The sequence below is a fragment of the Papaver somniferum genome, chromosome 9 (assembly GCF_003573695.1).
Source record: "Papaver somniferum cultivar HN1 chromosome 9, ASM357369v1, whole genome shotgun sequence".
NCBI classification, from domain to species: Eukaryota; Viridiplantae; Streptophyta; class Magnoliopsida; order Ranunculales; family Papaveraceae; genus Papaver; species Papaver somniferum.
The window spans coordinates 8,856,155-8,879,673 of NC_039366.1; the positions used below are offsets into that span (position 1 = coordinate 8,856,155).

The 23,519-nt window shown below is 37.6% G+C and overlaps 1 protein-coding gene across 1 annotated transcript; it reads left to right on the plus strand.

The window, feature by feature from the left end:
- Window positions 1-19,162: 19,162 nt before the first annotated feature.
- On the plus strand, window positions 19,163-19,862 carry LOC113311313 (S-norcoclaurine synthase 2-like). Its single transcript, XM_026560153.1, has 2 exons — window positions 19,163-19,349; window positions 19,484-19,862. Exons 1-2 carry the CDS (start codon window positions 19,163-19,165, stop codon window positions 19,780-19,782), a joined length of 486 nt encoding a protein of 161 aa, XP_026415938.1. The 3' UTR covers window positions 19,783-19,862.
- Window positions 19,863-23,519: the final 3,657 nt, after the last annotated feature.

Consider the following 23,519-nt stretch of genomic DNA (forward strand, 5'->3'; position numbering starts at 1 on the left):
AATAGTTCATGTTTTACTCGTTTTATTTGTTTGATGACTCTCTTTCTCCTTTTCTTTGCAGACATTCTTCATGTTTTCTCATCCTTACCTAGGGATCTGAATTTCCTAGAGCATAGCAGGAATATTGGTTGGAAAGATTCAGTGTAGAAAAGAAAAAAGAACAATCTGTAAGGAATCGGCATAATTATATTGACCAAAGGTAATATGGCGCCAAAAGTAGTTCAAATAAATCGTTATACCAAGTTAACAAAATTAAGAACCATTATATATACTACCGTCCAAACATGAACATGGTTTTGGTTTGTTTGTCTTTAGATGGCACTCGTGGTTCATTAGCCTTTCAAGAGGCAGCTAGCAAGATGAGTTGACCGGACTCACGTACAAGCAAGTTCCCATTCATATGTTGGCTTTCCAACAACGAAACGAGGTCGGTAACAATACAGTAAATTCTCCTAACTTGCTAAGTTGACCGGTACATATTCATCGTGTCTCATTGACACCAACAGTAGTTGGTCATAGGCAACAGGCAGCAAAAACAAAAGTATGTCGGCAACAATGAACACCAACAGGCTGATTTCGCTGAAGCTATCAAGTTTTGCTTAAGCATGGCCACTCCATTCCGACCAGCCACTCCATTTCAACCTATTAACTCCCACTACCATCAAGCGACTGTCCGTACACAGTTCCTAGATATATCTCATCAATTAACTACTTTCAGTAATAGGCGTTGTGATGTGGAAGATCCTGATACTCGTTGGTTGAAGATAACCAGAACTATCATGTCCGCTTTCAAATTTTAGTAATGTGGGACCAACTTTCTATGATATCCAAAAATATGCATGTGTATTTGTCCCACATCGGCCGTTCCATAAACTGTAATAAGGTTTATATATATGCATGGAGCTGCCATCGTTGTACTTCCTCCTAGGGACGTCCGATAATAATTTTTATTAAACTAAATATAATATGATATATGATATAGCATAGTTTTACAGGTTGCCCCGTGACCCAGTTTTTTTTGTTTTAATTTTCTATTCTTTATTTTTTTTGAGAAGAATTTCTTTTTGAAAAAAAAAACATGTCATCCTTTTTGTTTTTTCTTTTTTCACTAAAATATTATTTTAATTTTTTATTTTTTTTTATAATTTTTCATATCATCCTTTTCTATTTCTTTTTTATTTTTTATTTTTTTTTATTTTTTGAAGGAAACAAATTTTTATTATATTAATCCTCATTCAAATAGAGGCGCTGCATAATACAACATGTGGTTCATCATGCATCCACCGTATGTTTACATTATTAGAGATTGCACTTTGAGCTAAATCGTGTGCAATATAATTTAGATCTCTAGGAACTGAAGTAAAATTGATTCCACTAAATTCCTTAATGTCATCACTGATAGGGAGAATTGTTGAACGGATATTTCATGGTATCTCATTAGTACTCCCTGTTACTGTTGAGATTATTAGTCTCACATTGTTTGGGCAATCTAAAATCCTGCGGTTTATAATCCTTAGGGCCTCTTCACTCGTTGCCAATTGGTTTTGAGTTGGATGCCCGTATTCTAACATGGTATCAGAGCAGGATCAGGCTATTTGCGATGAGTCATTGACTGCGCCTTTACTCAACATCACCCGATTTGATTGTCCACGTGTTAGACCCAACGAGGCTACACGTGAGGGGGCGTGTTGAGATTATTAGTCCGACATTGGTTGGGCACTCTAAGATCCCTGCGGTTTATAATTCTTAGGGCCTCTTCACTCATTGCCAATTGATTTTGAGTTGGATGCCCGTATTCTAACAGTCACATCCTAAGAAATGTCTGAAGCATCCCCTTCCACTATAATTCTAGTAAATTGCAGCCTCTTTGCCAATTGAATACCCAATCCATAAGCTTTTTCCCCGCAACAGTAGAAAATATGGTATTAAAACAAATAGAACCGCTTCCAAGATGGTTTCCAAAAGCATCCCTGGCCACAGCTGCTGCTGCATCACCATTGTTACATGCAGCATCTACATTAATTTTGATGACACAGTTCGGAGGAGATTCCCATGAAGCATATCATCCTTTCTTTTTTATAATTATTCTTGTCATCAGTCGGGCACCAACACCTTTCTGTATGACAATCCCTAATCTATGGGAAAAAAATTACATTTTTTTGCACTAACATTAAACCTAGACAAGTGATAGTGTGGCCTCTTCAAAAGATCCACAAAGAACTCGCCAAGTTCCCCAAATGTCCTGAAAGCTCAAGTACCAAAGCCAAAACCTTGAGCCCAACATTTATCAAAGTATTTTTTATGTTTTCACGAAAATACATTCGTAGTATCTTTTATTTTTATTTTTATTCTTTTTTTCGTTTAATTCTTTTTTTACACAACAAGAGTAATTACACGGAAATGGTTGGAAGTCGGGTAACAATTTGTGCCCAACACCTTTTTGGATAGCCGACCCTATCCCGCTGATCCAATCCTTTTCTTTAAAAAAAAATTTATTCTTTTTTGTTTTTTTCAGAGTGCAGGCCTGTTGACCCAATTTTTTTTTTGTAATTTTTGTAATCTTTTTTTTTTTTTATTTTCTATTCTTTTTTGTTTTTTTAAGAGTGCAGGCCTGTTGACCTAATCTTTTTTTTTTAGTTATTTTCTTTTCTTTTTTTTGAAAAAATAAAAAAACATATCATCCTTATTTATTAATTTAAAACATATAATCCTTTTGTTTTAAATAATTTCTATTATTTTTTTAAAGAGTAAGTACCTATCTTTTTCTTTTAGAGTAAGCATTCTTTTAATTTTCTATTCTTTTGAGAGTACCTACTCTTTTAATTTTCTATTCTTTTTTATATATTTTTTGTCACCAGCTCGGCACCAACACCTTTTTGTATGACAATTCCTAATATGTTAAAAAGTAAATTACAATTTTTTGCATTAACATTAAACCTAGACAAGTGATTGTGTATCCTCTTCAAAAGGTCCACAAATACATCGCCAAGTTCCCCAAATGTCGTGAAATCTCAAGTTATATTAAAACTAAAGAAACTAGAGCAACAAGATAATATTTTTCTAGTTCCAAGCTCCCTGCTTTCCATTTCTTCACCATTCGATTCAACCATACTCTGTTTGTAATCAATTTCCTAAGGATATACCTTAAGTTGTAACCACCATTCAAGCTTAGCAAGATTCTTCTGCATTTGGTAAATCTAGATCTAATGAACCTATAGCCGGATATATAGTAGGACAAAGTAAGACTATCCTCCGTCATTAACTATAGATTCTCATTCTGATTCAAAAAAAATAAAATTCTTTGCTATTACAGAAAATTCTTTATAAAAATAAGAAAAGAAAAATAAATGGTCAAATCAGATAACCAAACCCTTAAATTTGAGAGTGTGTTTGTTGGAGGAGAATATTCGCCCAAATAGTAAGAAAACATACGACATTAATCTGGTTTTCAGTTAACGTTTTTAAAGCCAAAATTATTATGATCTTACTAATGTTTTGAGAGGAAATATCATTTAGTTGTGGCAGTAATCTCATCGTGATGAAATCCTAAATAGATGTTTATGAGACAAGCGAAGTCTCTCCATCCTAAATTTGGTGGCTGGTGCAAAGTCACCAAATGGTTTGGAACAACTAAATACTTGCAAATACTTCATAGAACTCCTGATAATACTAGTGGCTTTCTAAAAGTTCATCATCATTTTATAGTGATACTGGCACATAATTATGCAAAACGACTTGAGACAATTATTTAAGGCTTAAACCAATGTTGGATAGGCTGATTAGTCAAAACCAATCTTGTTTCATTTCCAAAACGCAAATTACGTATAACATAATAGTAGCTCATGAGCTTTTACATTCTATGAAAACCAGAAAACTTAAGCATGGTTTTTTTGCCCTTAAAGTAGACTTATCAAAAGCTTTTCATAGGCTAGAGTGAGACTTTTTAGTTTTCATGCTCAAAAGTTTTGATTTTGACAACTCTTTTTGTGATTTTATTTTTGAATATATATCTACGATGCGTTTTCTGTTTTGAACAATGGCTCGCATGGGCCTGTTTTTAATCCAACAAGAGGGATTAGACAAGGGGACCCATTGTCCCCATATTTATTTATGCTCTGTGTGGAGGGTCTTTCTAGACTGCTTGCTAAATTTGAAGCTGATGGTAAGATTGAAGGTCTTAAAGCAGCTCATTCTTCTCCACCAATCACTCATTTGTTGTTCGCAGATGATTGCTTTGTGTTTGGTAAGGCTAGCATCACTCAGGTAAGAAATTTTCTTGAAGTTTTTAATATTTTCTGTTCTTCTAGTGCTCAAGCCATAAACTTTCAAAAGTCTGGTATATATTTTCCTCCCAAATTTCATCATAAATATTGTAAATTAATTGCAAAAATGTGTTGAAAGTAAAAAGAATCTCTAAGGATGATAGGTACGTAGGTACTCTATTGTTTTTCATAGAGCTAGACTATGCTAGACTTAGAGGATGAAAATCAAAGTTTCTATCTCAAGCGGGAAGGACCATTTTAATTAATTCTGTTACTTCTACTTTTCCAACTTTTCAAATGAGTTGCACTGAATTTCCTGAAAAAACTTTAGCTAAAATGGATAGGTTACAAAGAGATTTCTGGTGGAACAAATCTGATAGGAAAAAAAATCGAGTTTACACCAAAAATTGGAAATCTATTTGTACTCCTAAGTCCCAGGGGGGTTTGGGACTTAGAAATATAAAAAAATTCAATGTTTCTATGATTACTAGACTTTCTTGTAGAGTTATTTCTAATCCTAGTGTTCAGTGGGTCAAGGTGTTAAAGTCTAAATATTTTAAAAACACTCGACCTCTTTTAAAATCTAGGAAAACTAACATTTCTTGGATCTGGTCTAGTATTAGAACAAGTACGGAAATTTTATGAGAAAATTGTATTTGGGATTTGTCTTTGCATTCTAACTTAGACCTTTGGTCTTTGCTAGCCGATCTCTATTCATATGCGGATTCACGTGCAAAAGGTTGACTCAATAATCCGCAATTGGCGGCTGCTCATATGCGGATCACGTGCAAAATCTCTGCTAGCTGATCTCTGTTCATTCTGACTTATTCGCCAGGCTTTGGGGAGATGTCGCTGTCCTTCGCGCTACTGCTTCGTGCTCTTCTTGATATACATCGTGCTATGCCCGTCGCATGGTTTTTCTTCGTTCTTAGTTCTCCTTATCTCATAATTACTCTTCTCCTAATTTCTCTCTTCTTCGTGTTGATGTTTGTCTTAGTCAGGACGAGGTCATGTTTTAGCTGTGTGAGATATTCGCCCATACATTTTTCCTCTTCTCGCGTTATTCTTCTGTAAATGGAATAATGCGAGAATCCCTTGGTCAATGCTTCATGTCAGACCCGTCTTTTCATTTTCTCTACTTTTCCCAACATGCTTCCGTGATTTCCGCGTAACTGCCGCACGTGTTAGCGGTTTTTTCTTCTTTAAGCGGCACGTCTTTACTGCTCTCCTTCTTTAAGCGGCACGTTTTTTATTTTTCTTACTCCTCCTTCTCTCTTCCATGTTCATCTACTTCTCTCAAATTCTTTTCTTAAGCTTCTTTATTTCTGACCTCATGGCTAACCAAGGTATACCTGTTGTTGTTGCTCCCTTACTTTTTGGATAAGTTTTCCCTCAGTTAATCGTTTAATCACTGTCTATGGGTATGATCTTTCCTTTTTCCTCTGCTTGTTAATTTAATATCCCCATGCTAATCCCCGTTAATGTAGTGTAACGCAGAACCCTGCTAAGAAGTGGGTTGAAGTTCTGGAGGAATATCGAATTGCCCTCGAGGATAAAGGTTTCAGAATTATTGTTCCTCCTGGTTCGTCGCATGTTGTTTCTTTGAGTGAGAAGGAGATTTTAAAGGGTTCATGGAGTGCGACTCGCATGCCTGTCGCCCTTGGTCAGTTAAAGGATGGTCTTCCGCTTCCTCTTTTTGATTCATGTGTAGATGGACCGAGCCTCTTATCAGCTTAGTGGGGATGGGATTCATATCATCCGTGAATTTTCACTCTGAGCAACTGGTGTCGGGAAGTCTTTTTGCCCCGACGTAGTAGATCATTATGATCCTGCAGATCACATTGTTGAGTCATTCTTTCATCAGTATAATGTGAACTGGTCTAAGAAGGATGGCTCGTGTTGGGGTATTCGTTTGAATAAAACTAAGATGAAGGAAGGTGCGAAAAGGCTTTTGAACATCATGGATCATCATAGCAACACGAATGCCTTTCTTCGGCATTCCTGTGATTCTAGTTGGATGAACTTCTTCTTGATCATTGAGGGTCCTCTTTAATGGGGTCGCAATGCATATGGGACTCCTCGAGATGCCCCGAATGTTTCTCTTGTGGGACCTGATGCTCTCACGTGTTTTCCTTGGAAATTCAACTGGCCTGACCGAGAGGATTGTGTATGGGCACTTCTCTTATTTTTTGTTTGTTTTTCTTTTATGATTCTTATGTATCTCCTTTGGGATTGTAGTTGGCGAGGGAGGCCACTTCGCTTGAGAATAAAGCGAAGGCTGCTGCCGAAAAGAAAAACAAGGGGCTTGCACATGCGAAAGCAGGAAAAAGGTCCTCGCGTTCGAAAAAGGTAATGTAGCTTTCTTATCTTGCAGATGCGTCTTTTCATTCTTTTCTGCTGCTAAGTTGTTTTCCTTATTTTTAGTCCCTTCTTGGGGTCTACCGATGCGTCTTCCTATTAAAACGGTTAAGCTTGTTGAGCTGTCTTGGCTTGAGAAGTTCTCTATCGCGGATTCGGAGAGAGGAATGGGTTCAAGTGGTTTTGTTCATTCTTCCCATGCGGAGTCGTTTGAAAAATCTTCTTCCGATGAGGATAGAATTGATTTTGCTTCCAAGATATCTTCTATTGCCCAATTTTCTATGTCTGATCCCCATCTTGCTCCTGTATACGAATTTGCATTGAACCTTGCTCCTCGCTCATCTTCTAGTTATTCTCCGTTTGGATGGGAATTCCACTCAGAGCTTTCCCTTGACCATCATATCGCATTTGATTATCTGGTAAGTCCCTATCTGGTAATTCTTCTCTTCAGCAGGTTGTGTCATTTTATTGACATCATTCGCGTTGCATTTCAGAATGTGTGTCGCTCGATTTCCCAAGTTGAAGATTATCGCAGGTTTGTAAACGTAGTTCGCGTTCAACCCTCCCAACTGTCTTCTCTTAGTGATGAAGTCGCAAGTCTTCCACGTGAAGTTTCCCTGCTCAAAAAGGATCGCAGCAGGATCACTGAGGAATTAACTTCTCAAGTAAATGTTGCTCGCGTTCGGAATGATCTCTTTGCAGGTGAGCTCTCTCATACTTTCGCCTTTTCTTGTCGTTGATTCCTTAGAGGTGTATTTCTTAGTTGAGGGTCGTGAGGTTCCTTGCAAAGGTCTTCAGTTTGTCCAATATAGTCGTTGCTGCGAACATAGATTGGGATGCCCTTTTGGTGCATTTTGATTCCCTTAACCAAGAATTTCTGCTGGCTGCGTACGAGGAGAACGACATTGAAGATGACTCCGAGGACTATAAGCAAAAGTATGAGAACCTTAAGTTTGAGTTTAGGAAATTATATGCGGTTATAAGTGGACGCCGGTCTCGCGGTCGATATTTTCGAGATATTGCTGAGCAGTTGGAAAATGAGAAAACTGTTTTGACCAACGAGAAGAATGGGATTTTTGAAGATGAGGCGAGGGTTCTTCGAGAGAATCATGAGCTTCGCGTAATTCTTGAGAAAATCCGGAATCGTCTTAGAATTGAAGGCAATAATTATTTTGATAGGGCCGTAGGAGAGATTGAGGAGAATAGGGTTGTTGTTGCTAAACATGTTAGTTGGGTTGTGCAACATCAGAAGACATTTGATTCTGTAATCATGTACAAAGAAGGTGTCCTTGTTGCTTGTCTTTACTTTGCAATTCGTTTTTTTTCCTTTGCGTGTTCTGATTTTGTCTTTGTTCTTCGCAAAAAATGAGAAAAATCTGAAGGCTGAGTTGGGGATTCTATCGAAGAAATTTGAGAAGGCCCAAAGAGAGTTGGAAATGCTTAAGGGTGGTGAGGGCTCGTCTCCCCGAATAGTGGATGACTTATCTGAGAAGCTGACTCTGGCGAACAATGAGGTTGTTCGCATACAAGCAGAAGCTGAGCAGTATCGGGAGAATATGGAAGCTAGGTATGCCTTGTTGAAGCGTCGCAAGAATGCTCAGCTTTCCAATGCTAACCGCCAGGCACAAAGGCTTTGTAATAAGATTACTAGGGATACCGCTGATCGCATTACTACCGAAAACAACCTTCCTACTAGGACGTTTCCTGATATTCCTGTTTCGGATAATGCGTCTGTGGAGCGTAGGTTTAGCGATGACGAAGAGGTTGATGAGGAAGAAGCTGATGAACAATCCAGTGGTGAGGAAGATATTGACGAGGAGGAACCTGTCTCATAGGATGACTTTGCTTAGGGGAGGGATGAAGACGATGTTAATGATGATCAAGGAGAGCATCAACTTCCTTTTGTCATTGAGGATGATCAGGGTCCTACTTCTCCTTCTCAAGGTGGTGTTTCGCAATCTGAGGCCAAGAATTTTTCACAAGTAACTTCTCCTTCCCATGATTAGGCAGCATTCTGACTGTGCTCTTTTTCAAACATTTTATTTGTTAAATAGTTTCTTCGGGGCGCTCCCAAGCTTGGGGGGGCAGGATATGGTTTTTTGTTGATTCACGTTTTTCCCTGTTGTTAGAAATTTTGAACAAAAATAGATGTATATATGAACTAGTTTATCTTCTAAAATATGCCTCATGATATTTAAGGTTTCTGACTGAAAAGGTGGGAAGCATATAAATTTAACATCCGCATACTTGCCTTTGCTTCCCACCTTTAGAGAGAGGAGCCCTAAATATTGTTTTTGGTTTGATAGAGTTACTGCGTAAAGTGGGTGTCTTAAAAAATATAAATTTTGTTTATGTGAGCCTATAATCCTAGCATGGGACTGTTCTCTGTAACCAACACAAGGTGTTAATGATAACCTGGGCATGTTATATTACGCAGTTATATTATAGTGAACCTTAAAGTTCTTTTCGAGCATCATACTTAAGGAAGGTTCGCCTTGGCCTCCTTGGCGTTTTAATGCTTGCCTCAGCGAGGCTATTATCCTGACGGTTCTCCTATCGCCTTGATTTTCTTAGCGCTCCTTTATTTTTGCTTAATTTTATAGGTCTTAACTACCTCCTAGTTAAGGTCTTACTGCCTTCCCCACATAGAACTTTAAAGGACTTATGTTCGCCTTGGGTAGGGTCTTCCAACTATTAGGCGACGAGACCTCAGTTCAATGTGCTCTTGCGAGTCATTTTCCATTGATCTCGCCTTAACTGTGTAAGTATTTTTACCTCCTCAGGCTACCCTGCGACAATGTACTAGGCTTAGGTACTCCCGTGAGTAGAAAGCCTCAGTAAATTTTCGTCTTTGACATAATCAGCTCCTTAATGGAGGGTGTCGTCCATTTATATTCCCATTGAGTCTCCCTTTCAAGGAGGTTACCCCAAACCATTTTAGTTGGGATCCTCCCATCTAGTGATACAACGACCAGCGTTGTCCCAACCTCATGCTATTAGCCTATGTGGCTTATTAGGCACGAGATCACACCCTAGGTGGGGTTTCTTTGTACCGGGTGTATCACAAGTTCCAGGACATCTTCTTTCCCCACTGGCATGCTTTTACACCCCATACCGGAGAACTTATTCGCTAAGTGGTTCGTTCTCAGTGGCCTGCAGTGAATAGGCATTTCGCCCCAATATAAGTAACTTTCCCAGGATCACCAACTATGACGCACGTTAGGGCTTAAGGGTCGCCTCTTACACACTGTGCAGTCCTCCGGTCGCACAGTTTTGTGCGAACTAAGTTGACACGCCACAACTGTTGTCCCAGCCTCCCTAGGTAGAGGTTTTAATAGTATCTTGTTTCCCCCTATTGAGGTTTTACGAGTAATTCTTGTTGCTTCGCTTTGTAGCTTTGATATCGCCTTTGGCTTGCTCGCTTGCTTGTCAAAAGAACTCGTTTTGTATTAAGAGTTTATTTGGATCATACATGGTTTACTTCTTCTGCCTCAGCTTTTCAGGTTCTTTTTCCTTCCTCGAGAGGTCGTCGCAAAATGAGCAGCGTGCGACTGACAATATTTTATTTTCTCTTCATCAGGCTTGTGTTGAGGCCTGGTTCCTAGTAAGATTGTTTTTATTGTCTTCGCGGATTTGTATCTTGGTTTTCTTTCGTGATATTCCACCCTTCCGATTTGTGGGTGTAGCGTGTGATATGTCATAAGTTTCCTGATTTCCTCTTGTAGCGGTTATGTTGTAGTTCTCGCGCTGAGCCATTTTTGTCCATTGTTTATTCTGGTACACCATTCTCCTGCTCATTAGATATCACTTTTGCTTCTGCGGATGCATCTCGCTCCATAGATCTGTGTATGTTTGTCTCATTCTACATGTACCTCTGTTCCTACGGGTCATGTCGTAGTTTTCTCCATATTCTACTTCCCATTCGTATTCCAGTATCCTTCTTCTCGGGTTCTGGTTCTGATTTTCTATCATCAACCATGTATGCTCCTGTGCAAGGTTGATTCGTTCTTCTATCAATATTTTCTCCGTTTCTTTCCATTGAGCGAATCTTGGTTCATTTTCGCACTGGAGTGCAAAAATCTCCTCATGTTGGTTCTGATAATGGAACTGGCTTACTCTTCTTCCACTGCCTCTGCTAATGTCTATCACTGGTCTTTCTGGGTCATACGGCCGAACCCACTCTGTCCAATTTTTTGGAGCTTCCTCTGCAGTAGCTGATTCTTTTTCCTCAGCGTTTTTTAGAGTATTGAGAAGATGTGGCGTTTTTGAAAGAGTTTTCTAAAGAACCGAGTTTCAAAAAAATTATGATCTCAAACAACCATGGGTGTATCTTTATCTATACATCAACAGACGAGGATAAATCCTCCATGTTTCTAGCGCCAAAATGTAGTTGCGGAAAATCCCACAACTACACCCAATGAAATGATAAGAACACAAAGTCTAAGCCATGGAGAAAAACTTAAACATTAATTATACACCTCTTGACACTAGATATGATCTTCACACAAGCTTTTTATTAAGGATATGGTATTCTTACAAATATGATGAAGATTCAAGTTTATAACAATGGAGATGACAAGTAAAAGATTAAACTCTAATGGCTTCTTTTCTCTCTTCTAAAAGTTGTTTTAGCTTTGATACTTCACTGAATTCTCTCCCAACCTCCCCTCTATATTTACTATTTGAATCCTTATATGGGCAAACGCTATGGTAGAAGACAAACGGATTCACGTGCAAAATCTCTGCTAGCTGATCTCTGTTCATTCTGTCTTATTTGCCAGGCTTTGGGGAGATGTCGTTGTCCTTCGCGCTACTTCTTCGTGCTCTTCTTGATATACATCGTGCTATGCCTGTTGCATGGTTGTTCTTCGTGCTTAATTAGTTATCCTTATCGCAAAGTTACTCTTCGCCTGATTTCTCTCTTCTTCGTGTTGATGGTTGTCTTAGTCAGGGCGAGGTCATGTTTTAGCTCTATGCGATATTTCGCCCCTACATATAAGTCTTTTACTTATCAAATGCTTTAAAAAGTATCATCTAAACCATCCATATGTCTAACATTTGGGACTGTTGTTGCTAGACAAAAAATCTTTGCAACTTCCTAGGATTGACCCATAAAAAGAAAAGTGTCATCTCTCCGACTAAGATCACCTTGATATCTCTAAGTTCAAAAATTAGCGAAAATTGTTGCATACCATTAGAGCATATAAAATTTCAAAGGGACTACAAAACTCCTACCGAAACTTCTTGATCCTGAAAACTACAGGTCTAAACGATGCAAATATCCTTGAGAAGTTTTTCGAGAATGCAAATAGTTGTAAGAAGTTCTCCAACAATGCGATCAAATGTTTCTAAATCTTTTAGTTCGAGAGCAACTTTTGCTATAACATTGTTGTTTCTCCATTTTAAGAAAACAACATTAAGGAGATTATAGTTAACGGTATTATGTCTTCAAATTCCAAAGAAATTCTAAAACATAAAAAGATGTACAAAAGGGTATCCCCATTCTATATGTTTTTAAGTAGCGAAAGGGTAACCCCATTCTATTTGGGTACCCTCATCTTTTCAATAAAAACGTAGGGAAATGATCCAATGACAGGGTTAGCTAGTTGATATATCGGCGCCACTTTTTGATGAAACTTAAACAATAATGAATTCGAAGCTAGCTTTCTTATCAAATAAATACATAATCATCATATAAAATTCTTTCAAATACATCTAGTTGAAAAAAACACGGAAGGTAGAGTTAGTTTCATGCATTCCAGGAGGTCCCAGGTTCGAACCCCCAATGGCGTAATATTGCAGAAATTAACATGGAAGGTAGAGTTAGTTTGTCCCCCTTGTGAAACAATCTCAGCGCCAACCCTCCCCCCCCCCCCAAGCAAAATCTTGTTAGGGGTAGCAAGAAATCAAAAATAGTCTTGGAGGATATTTTTGGGTACCCCCCACACCCCACCCCCCCCACACACACACACCCCCCCCCCCCCCCACCCCACCCCACCCCATCCGCTTCGGATCCTTTGGCTAGGTTACCCATGAGACTCGCTGGTAGGCTAGCACAACAACCTGTTCCATTAATGTAGTAGTATGTCTTTTGAGCTTAGCTTTTAGGAGTGGAATATCGCACATATGAATAAGTATACGAAATAAGAATTATTCGATGTACACGAGGACTATCGCACATGGCAAGATTGAAGTGACGTATTGGATGATGTCAGCAAGATCACGAGTAAAGTGTGATGTTCTATGCGAGTGTAGTCTGTGCTAGAATGAGTGATTGTAAATGAGCGAATGTATCGCATAGTGATTCCGAAAATAATGGATCTCTTAGATGTCATCCACTATGAGGAATCACTATATAAAGGAAGTAAGTCATCAAGTTTAGGGGGAAATCCTTTAATGTGTGTTAGACAAGAAACTAGGAGAGAGAAAATTTATTGGAGAGCAAGTAAAGTCATTGTAAGATCATTTTAAATCAATATATACAATTATAATCTTTGAAAGTTAATAATAGATTCATTATGATTACGGGAATTGTGATCTAGATCTAGTGGGGTGTAGTTGTAGGTTTTCCTGCAACTACATTTTTGGCGCCAGAAACAGCTTTGGGTGATAAATCCTGGTAGTAAATTCATAGAATCTTAGAAAAAGTAAGATCTGGAAGTTGAAGATGGCAAGACCTGGATCTATTATCGAACAAGGAACAACGGCTAGAAGGAGTTATAGAATTGCTGAAAGAAGAAGAATTACAAATATTGACCAACAAGAAGACAGAATAGGAGAAAATCAAGGAAACGAAAATCCAATTTAACCTCAGCGTGAACAAGAACGTAACAATGATGTTGATTATGATAGAGTGAATGTTCATACTTCGCAAACAAGTTCAACTGAAGAGGAAACACAGAGAACTGTCGAGACAGGAAGAATTGAGGGGAATGATGAGAATATGACAATGCAAAGCTTAGACAAAGATTAATTGAAGAGCGACAAAGAGAAGGTGAAGAACGTGCGAATCTGTTACGTCAGAATGATGACTTAAGAGAAGAAATGTTAGATTGCAAGAACAGAGATCCAGAAGCGCTACACGATCAACATCGAGATCAAGTAGGAGTTCATCAAGACAAAGTCAGTCTAATCAAGAAGATACTAGGAGAAGACAACTCATGGAATCTATTAAAAAAAACATTCAAGAAGATGATAATTCTCAAGACCAACAAAGGAGAAGGGATACAACTCAAGATTTGGGAACTAATCGATATGACCATCCGCGTGAACTTCTACGTCACACACATAATGATTTTGCAAGAGAATAAGAGGATCGGAGGCAAGCAAAAGTGATATTACATGGAAGAGAAATGTTGAGAGAAGAGAATGAGCGTGAAAGAGAAATTACACGTGCGAGGAATGAAAGAGACAGATAGAGAAGAAGGGAAGACATCGAAGAAAGAGGATTGCAAGAAGCATTACGTCAAAATAATCATGACAATCGAGTAAGGCGGCGCGAACATCATTGCATGAATGATATAGAGCAAGGAAGAGTTGCACCAAAAGAAATAGAAATGTCAAGACATCGACATGATCGCACAGGTGAAGAGGAAAGACATGATAGAACACAGACTGAAACGCACACTGACAGGCGTAGGAGAAGGAGAGAAGAAGCTTAAGAATAGGAGATACAAGAGGCAATACATCGGAATAATCATGAGAACATACTAAGGCAAGCAAGATTAAAAAGAGCCATGCGCGAAGATATAGATCAGAGCTTCAGTGAAGACATTCTAAAAGAAAGGGCGGAATTAAGAGAAATGATGACTGCGAAAAGAAATTGTGGAAGAAGGAAAATAGAGGAAGCAGTGGAGGAAGCTAGGAAAACTCCCTTTACAAAGCAAATTCAAAGGGCAATGATACCATCCAAGTGCAATTTACCAGCATTTACTAACATATTTGATGGAAGCGCATGTGCGATACAACATGTGAAAGCTTACACTCGGTCTTTATTGTAATGGGAACATAATGATGCTGGAATGTGTAAGTATTTTGCTGCGAGTCTGGTAGGGGAATCTCTGAAATGGTTTGAAGGGCTACTGATCGAATTTTGTATAGTGGTAAATAGGTTGTCGTTCACTCGGAATTTGTTGAGATTGATTCTAGGATTAAATATAAAAAATACTAAAAAGAAGAAAATATGTACAAAATATGTAACGGGATGAAGAATTTACTAGGACTCGGGGTTTTACTGTTTTTCATGTTCATGGATTCATAAACTAATCCTAGGCATTTATAGCTCATAACAAAAGAAACAATAACTCTAATCTTTGCCAAAGTAGATTTCATAAAATATTAGTTGTAAGTTGTGACCATGACGCATCAAAAGTAATTAAAACTAAGCATGCGACATCAAACAAAATAACAAATAATTAATAGAAATCATAGAACAATTAAATTCTATGCAAATAGTTACAAAAGAATTATTTTAATTACCACATGAACGAAAAACAGCCTCCTCCGTCTTCCCTGTGACGGGGTTTAGTTCCTCATGTGGTAGACACTCTCAAATGATTTTTATATTGCTCAAAAAGTGTGTACAATGGTTAAAAAGTGGAGAACTAACATAAACCGGGAATTTGCCGGAGGCCGCTACAAAGTCACCGTTACAATTGTTTACAAAGAACAATATCAAGCTCGTGTCGCAGAAGAATTGTCGTTTAAGGATATAAAAGATGACTGTTCATGAACTACAGTTCCTAACAGTTTTATGTGCTTCGTCTGGTTCTTCAGCAGCAGCAGTTGCACTGCAACTCGTGATTTCTGCTCTCTACACCTCTCTGATCTATCCCCTATCGCTCCATCTTCCTATCTTCACTGGTCTCACGACCCTCCACCAATAACAAACCCCGTTGCAGACATAACTCAGGTACTGACCTTGTACGCATCTTTCTCTGACTGCCTACTACCATCTGCAACTAGCTCGACCTTTCTCCATCTCGATTTGGCAGCAGTGCCTCCATCTTGAATAGGAAATGAAATTTCCATTTCTTGTTTTAACACGAACTGAAACACCACAAAATGTTGTGGTTACCAATGTGGACACGTCCCACATTTTCTTTACCTCTAGTGACTCCACGTTCTGCACAAACACAATTATTTGTCTCCCCTGAATATGAAAGTAATATGGCTTGGTGGTGCGACAGCCTAACTAGTAGCCAAACAAATAAGCTCCGTCCCATTTTGGTGGCGTTTGTTACAAATGCCTCTTTAATCTCCAATTTAGCAGTTTTTTCGGTCGGTCGATCGGATTTCTTTATACTTTCTACGAAAGTACTAAAATGAAGTTGTTAGCTAAAATATCGAGTCCTAGATAATATAAACATGGGTACAAAACGTAGAATTTACGTGCTTATCAACACCCCACACTTATACTTTGTTAGTCCTCGAGCAAAACAAGAGAAGACCCGCTACACAGCTGGTCATATCATAAGAGAGAGTTAGACCCGTTACACAGCTGGTCATAAAATGAAAATTTGAAATACCGTACAAAAGACCCGCTACACAGCTGGTCATGACAAATACCATACCGTACAAAAGACCCGCTACACAGCTGGTCATAACCCTAAAAATCATTTTTTTTAAGACTCGCTACACAACTGGTCTTTTTTTTTCTCTCATTTTTTTTAGACCCGCTACACAGCTGGTCATCATTTCATTTTTGTTTTTAATTTTGAAAATACTTAACGAAAGTGCCACTCCCCCACACTTAAACATTACATTGTCCTCGATGTAATTGAGTCATCCAACGTAGAAACTAAGATGTGAGATTCAAGCAAACAAATAAAAGATGGAGGAAAGAAAACAAATCTGATGGGTTGACTCCCATGAAACGAAATAGTATGGGTTGACTCCCATGAATCAAAATCTATGTATCCCTGCTTGCGCACATAAAGAACCTCAAACAAGGTGAGGTTGCACCAAAGTAAGCAGAAAAGCATATATATAAAGTCTGAAAAGTTGGGGATCAATCCAACGAATCGGGTCAACTGCGAATATGAACCTGCAAACACTATAAACCTCCAAAAAGATGTGTAAATCCATTCCCAATAGAAAACAGTCCTTAGATGAGGTCCATGACAAGGTGATATGGAATCGCAAGAGCATATTTTCCTGCACTGTAAAGTTGCGCACATTGTCCGGTCGATGGTGATGCCAACTGACTGCCGGTCTTGGGTGATTCCAAGAAATTTCAATTCCCTGGCACAAGAATGGTACCATGGTCACTTCAGTGCTATAGGAAACTTCATCTGGGAACTGATCCCTGCGGCAGTGGTGCAAACTTTATGGGCTGAGCGCAACAATCGAATTTTTCAGCAGAAACATACGTTTAAAACAGATGATGACTTGGGTTTGGAAGTGCGTTCTATGGTTTTATCTTGGCCAGCAGCAGTAGGCAGACGTGTCCATTTAAACTTTGCGAACACAATCCACAACAATTGGCTTTCCATCTTTGTGTAGTTTTTGTTTAAACTTTTACCCCTAGTGGAATTGTTGTATCTCCTCTTTCTCCTCTTAATAAAATTCCTTTATGTTCAAAAAAAGAGACAAGGTGAGAGGTCCATGAAGAGATGAGGTCCTTGACAAGGTGAGAGGTTCATGACGAGATGAGGTCCTTGACAAAGTGAGAGGTCTATGACAAGATGAATGATGAGGTCCTGGACAAGGTGAGGGATAAGGTCCGTGACATGCGCATTGAATTTGATAAAGGAGAGGCTAAGGGTGAGTGGCAGATGGAAAAAAGAGATGCCTGCACCGAGAAGCTGGTCATGGCGTCAGGTCCTTGACGAGATGGATGAGACGGGTCCATGACATAGAGGTTAGACTTGATACTATGGCCTAATTAAGAAAGATATGGCATAAGGTGCCTGCACCAAAGAGATGGTCAGTGTACCTGCTCGAGAAAGGTTGATCCCAGGTGAGGATGCCCAGAATCTGTTAGGCAGGTGCTAGAAGAAATGTATCGTCAGCAGAGACACGTGTACACAAATCAACGTACAAGAATATTTTAAATATCAACATCGTATACCTGTACGATGACAAGCGACCGAAGGGAATTTTGGGAAGCTATAAATACCCCTCAAGAGAGAGATTTAGATTCATTCATTACTTTTCCATTTTTGTGTAAGATATATTAGTGTACTACTTTCTCGATCAGGATTATTCTCTATCCATTTTTGTATAAGTTAGAGGTTGATCCTCTAGAATTTATACCATATTTACAATATCCTTGGGCTAGCTCATTTGCTAGAAAATAAAAGATTCAAACATTTTTATTCTCCTTTTGAGTTTTGGAGAATTCGATAGGGATCACTCCGCAAATAAGCACCTGTCACGGACTAAACTGCCCCCTAGTGGGCTCTCAGCAGCCCTCCAAGAAAATGAAAATGGCTTCCAACTCTACAGTGAAATAATGCACACTTAATAAACATCATTAGCGGCCCATTAGTATATATTATTCCCTCTGTCCTAAAATTTCTGTCCTCTATTTCTATTTTCGTCTGTCCTAAAATACGGTCCATTTTCTGTTTATAGTCATTTTTTTAATCAAACTCTCAAATATATCCTTAAAACTTTTACAATTATAGTATTATTTTAAATATCACATATCTGAATATTAAATCTATATCTTCCTCAATAGAAAACAAATCTACTAAATCAATCCATAAAGATTTTTATTTTTATCTTCTATTTAAATATTTTTATAAATATTGTAATCATCAATGTATTTTATCTTACATACTCCATATGCTCCTTTTAATTTTAGTAATAATATACTCCCTCTGTTCCGATTTATTTGACGTTGTAGATTTTTTTCACGCAAATTAAGAAACAACAGAGAGAGTCAAATTTTTCCAAATCTACCCATATTAATAGATTCCTAAAATTTTAAAAAACCTAGTTTTTAGTTTCTAAATTTAATGTAAATTATGAATCCCATTATAATTTACTTGGGGTAAACAAAATATTTAATCTAAATCCTTGGAATAATCATTTATCTACTAATTCTAATGAGAATTAATGGTAGGCTCTGATTTTAAAGCAATGGCAAAACAGTGAGAATTTGGGAAATTTTTTTAAAACCTCATCTATTTTGGAACACAAAAAAAATCCTAAAACATCAAGTAAATTGGAACGGAGCGAATTTAGGATGGAGGGAGTATACGAGGTCAACGAAGTTGTTCAGGCACGCCAGATCATCCAGATCGTATCTGAACTCAATTGACTAGACAGATGGAATCAGTTTATTTTGGTACAATAAAATAACGTTTCCGTGGTGCTGAAGATCGATCAAGATCACGATCACGTCTATGCAAGGGATACATAATGGCTTCCACCTTTGCATAGTATACGCAGCAACATGGTCCCCAATGTAACCCGTCATGATAATTCAAGCTAGCCAGCAAAAAATGACTAGCTCGTTGACCCCTTATCAGCATCCAGAAAGTCTATAAATAGGCGGGCAAATGCGAGGCGATTCCATAACCAATTAACTCAACATGGTAAGTTATAAGCTCATCGCGGAATTGGAAGTAGCAGCTTCGGCTGACGACGTATGGGGAGTAATTGGCGCCAAAGATGCTCCTCAATTCTTTATGAATGCACTTCCAGGCATGTTCGAAAAGATAGAGATTCTTGAAGGTGATGGTGGTGTTGGTACCGTTCTTCTTATCGTCTATCCTGAAGGTAATTAAATACCCAAACATTATATATACCCTTTTGGAATTGCTTGTAGAACTATGTATTTATCATTTTTGTACTATGTTTCTTTTCAAATTTCAAGGCTAAGATGTACTTAGTATGTTTATGATGGATATCAGGATCGGTGCCGCTAACAAACGAGGAAAAGTTTGTGACAATGGATGACTGCGAGCGTCTCAAGGAGATACTACAGACCAAAGGAGGATATCTAGACATGGGTGTTACATTTTACATGGAGACTTTCAAAATCCTAGAATGTGGGAATTCATGTATCATACGGTCCATTGTCGAGTATAAAGCCCCTGAAGAAGTTGCCGCTAAAGTTTCCAGTCTCATTAGTGTTGAAGGTCTACTTCTCATGGCCAAAATTGTGGCGAAACATGTTGTTAAGCCTGAAGCTTCTTCTATTGCTGCCTAATATATATAACGTTGGCGGTCTATTGGGGGTGCATGTACGCATTTTGTTTCAAGTATGGTGGAAATATATCCGCATATTATCTACGCATTTTCTTTCAATTACGGTGGAAATATATCCACAAATTTCCCATGTTGGTGTTTAAATTTGGATTTCTGCTTGCATGTATTTTAATAAAAAGAGTGAAATTTCATCAAAATGAAAATCTGGTTGGAATCAGTTGTTATAAGGAGCTTCAGTTTCAATTGCTCGTTTTTCTACGCCTCAGTTTTTGCAAGCAAGATGTTCCAATATTCAGGGACATACATATATAAAAAGGAAAATCACAGCTCCTACATGTTACTCCCTCCTTCCAGGTTATATAGGCGGAGAAATCAAATATTTTAAGGTTAAGAAAACTAAATGGATTCCAAATATCCATTCTTTTTCCTATGAAAACTAGAAGTATTAAATCGACTTTAGGTAATACTACCATAGGCGATTATTTGGAAAAGCCTTCTAGGAACCAGAACTATGTCTATATAGAGGGAAACCAAAAACTAGTTCTCCGCCTAGCTACATAACTTGGATGGAAGGAGTCGTATCCTAGATAGTAGTTGTCTCCTTGTCACAACACTCGAGTCCTTAGTTATATGTGCACAAGTTGGTATTCCATTAGTTGACTGTTGAACGTTCTCAAAAACCAAATAATGGATGTATCATGTATTCCATGATACAAGTTGAAATTTGGAGTTCTTAGAAAATCGTTAAACTCCCGACAATTAGAATCTTGACAGACTTGCAATCGAAGTGAAGCAAACGTGTAATTTTGAATGATTTTCGTATCACCCATACATATGTCTTCTTGTTTCTCAACAATCAGAATCTTCTTCATCTGTCCGTTTAGTGTTTTTTCATCAAGGTGTGCTACCGTACATGTATAAATATATCTGGAACCAGTCCTTATACAATCATTGGTATGCTTTAGGGAAGCTAGAGCGCTCCCTTTGCATGAGAGACCTTACCAAATACTGATGTTATCAGTTCACACTAATTTGAAATTCATGGAACGTATATATACAGAACAACAACGATAAATTTTGGATGTTGATATATCATTCTAGGGATAACCCACCAAATGTTTGCACAAGTATAAGGCAACTCGTGCAAACGTAGGTGGTGCTGGCAAGATACAGTATATCATTCTAGGGACAACCCACCAAATGCAAAAATAGCACTGACCTTAGCCAAAGATTCATAACCTAAAACTTGATATACATCCGTCCGTATACACCACCGCAGTGTGAATCGATCGTGTACTTGGGATGTTGATTTAGTTGCAGTATTCATGGGAGTTAACTATCGTATTTTACCACGAGAAGAGTTTCACAAGATTAAAAGTAATGGCAAATACGACATTGGCGTTATGCCTCTAGAGTTTCTGTTCTTACTACTTCTATGGAGAATACAAGATGGTGCATAAGGTTGTCAAACGAGAAACCCCCAAGAAAAGACATTAATGAAGACGAAAAGGAGGCCTAAATGATTACTTGATCAGGCAAAACCATATAAACATTTTTATTACTATTCTCTTGGCTTTCACACCATGTAAGCTTATCCATATGTGAAAACTACAGCCACACCCATTCTCTCAGCTTCCACCACTGTCAAACCCACGCGTGTAAAAGTTCACGCGCGCACTCAAAATCGGCGTATAAATTCTGCCGAAACCCAAAATTTTCAAAATTCAGTTTTCTTTTTATTTTATTTCCAAGTTTAACCTCACTTTATGTTTTTAGATTTTGTATTGAGATTTTGTTCTGAGAGATTGAGATAGAGCCGGAGCGAGAGCTGAAGTATTGAATTATCGAGAGTTTTAGAAGGAGCTGATTGAGAGATCCAATTTACTCAACAAAGATAATCTGAAATTCAAGCTCAGGTTCGTTCGTTTTATCTTTGATTCTGATCTTGTTTAACTTGGATTCTGATCTTGTTTAATCTTGATTCGATTGTAGGTTTTAGTTTCTTTAAGATTATGATATATTATTCTAAGTTACAGAGTTTAATTTAGGTTTTCGAATCGATTTTTAGATATTTTAAGCTTGTTTTTGAATTTACGATCAATGTAGATCTTTTCGATTCAATCTTTTAGTTTCGATTTCACAGAGTTCCAACTCCATTGCACTGTGCTCATCTCTAAAGTTCTCTTGAAACTGCAACATGATTTAATAACACTCATCAGGGAAGGCATAACTTTATATGCATAACAGGTTATGCAGATACTCTAAACAATGCATAACTTGTCATGCAGTCAAAGTTACGCAGTTATGCATAATTTTTTTTACTGCATAAGCAGTTATGCATAATATGTTATGCAGTTCTGCATAGTTGATTTTACTGCATAACCAGTTATGCATAACAAGCTACGCAGTTATGCATAGTTGATTTTACTGCATAAGCAGTTATGCATGATAAGTTATGCAGTTCAGCATGTTTGCTTTTACTGCATAACCAGTTATGCATGATAAATTGCGGAGTTCAGCATGTTTGCTTTTACTGCATAACAAGTTATGCATGATAAGCTACGCAGTTATGCATAGTTGTTTTTACTGCATAACCAGTTATGCATAATAAGCTACGCAGGTATGCATAGTTGATTTTACTGCATAACAAGTTATGCATGATAAGTTACGCAGTTATGCATAGTTGTTTTTACTGCATAACAAGTTATGCATAAAAAGTTATGCAGTTCTGCATAGTTGATTTTACTGCATAACCAGTTATGCATAGTAAGCTACACAGTTCATCATGTTTGCTTTTATTGCATAACAAGTTATGCATGATAAGTTACGCAGTTATGCATAGTTGTTTATACTGCATAAGCAGTTATGCATAATAAGTTATGCAGTTCTGCATAGTTGATTTTACTGCATAACTAGTTATGCATAATAAGCTATGCAGTTATGCATAGTTTATTTTACTGCATAAGCAGTTATGCACATTATTTTTCCTGCGTAACATATGTTATTTAAAAGTAAAACACATGACCTATTATGCATAACTTGTTATGCATATTTTCTTTGTACTGCATAACTAGTTATGCATTTTTTTTTTACATCCGCAGTGATTTATGATAAGCATAACCTTTGATGCATCTGCATAACTAGTTATATGCACTTTTTTTTGTACTGCATAACTGGTTATGCACATTTTCTTTGTACTGCATAACTAGTTTTTAACTGCATAACATGTTATCAACTAGTTTTTAACTGCATAACAAGTTATGCATCTAAATTTTAACTGCATAACAAGTTAAAATTTAGCTGCATAACTTTTTTTCTGTTTCTTCGACTTGATTTTTTCTTCTTCGTCTTTTAGGTCATCAACATTAAAAACAAAAATTAAAATCGAAAAAAAAATCAAATCTAATGAATGCATGCAACAATACCATCGATTAAACTAGATTTAGTACCTGATTTCTTCTCTTTCGATTTCTGAAGACGTGTTCTTGTTGGTGTTTCATCCATTTTTGTTGAACTGTATTCTAGGGTTTAGTAATGATTTATTTCTTTGAATCATCGATTTTAAATGATTTATTTCTTTAAATTATGGAGAAAAAAATCTTTGCAGGTCCATTATAGAGATTAATGGAGGAATAGGGAAAGAAACTGGCGGAGAAGAAAAAAAATTATGCCCAAAAACGATGAAGGGTAATAGAGTCTTTCAGTACGTTTTAAATATTTTTAAATAATTATGGGTGC

Bases quoted from the DNA above. Each gene is read 5' to 3' on its own strand.
- LOC113311313 (XM_026560153.1), top strand. From the start codon at position 19,163: ATGGTAAGTTATAAGCTCATCGCGGAATTGGAAGTAGCAGCTTCGGCT. The intron at 19,350-19,483 runs GTAATTAAATAC...GATGGATATCAG, and splicing joins TCTTATCGTCTATCCTGAAG to GATCGGTGCCGCTAACAAAC.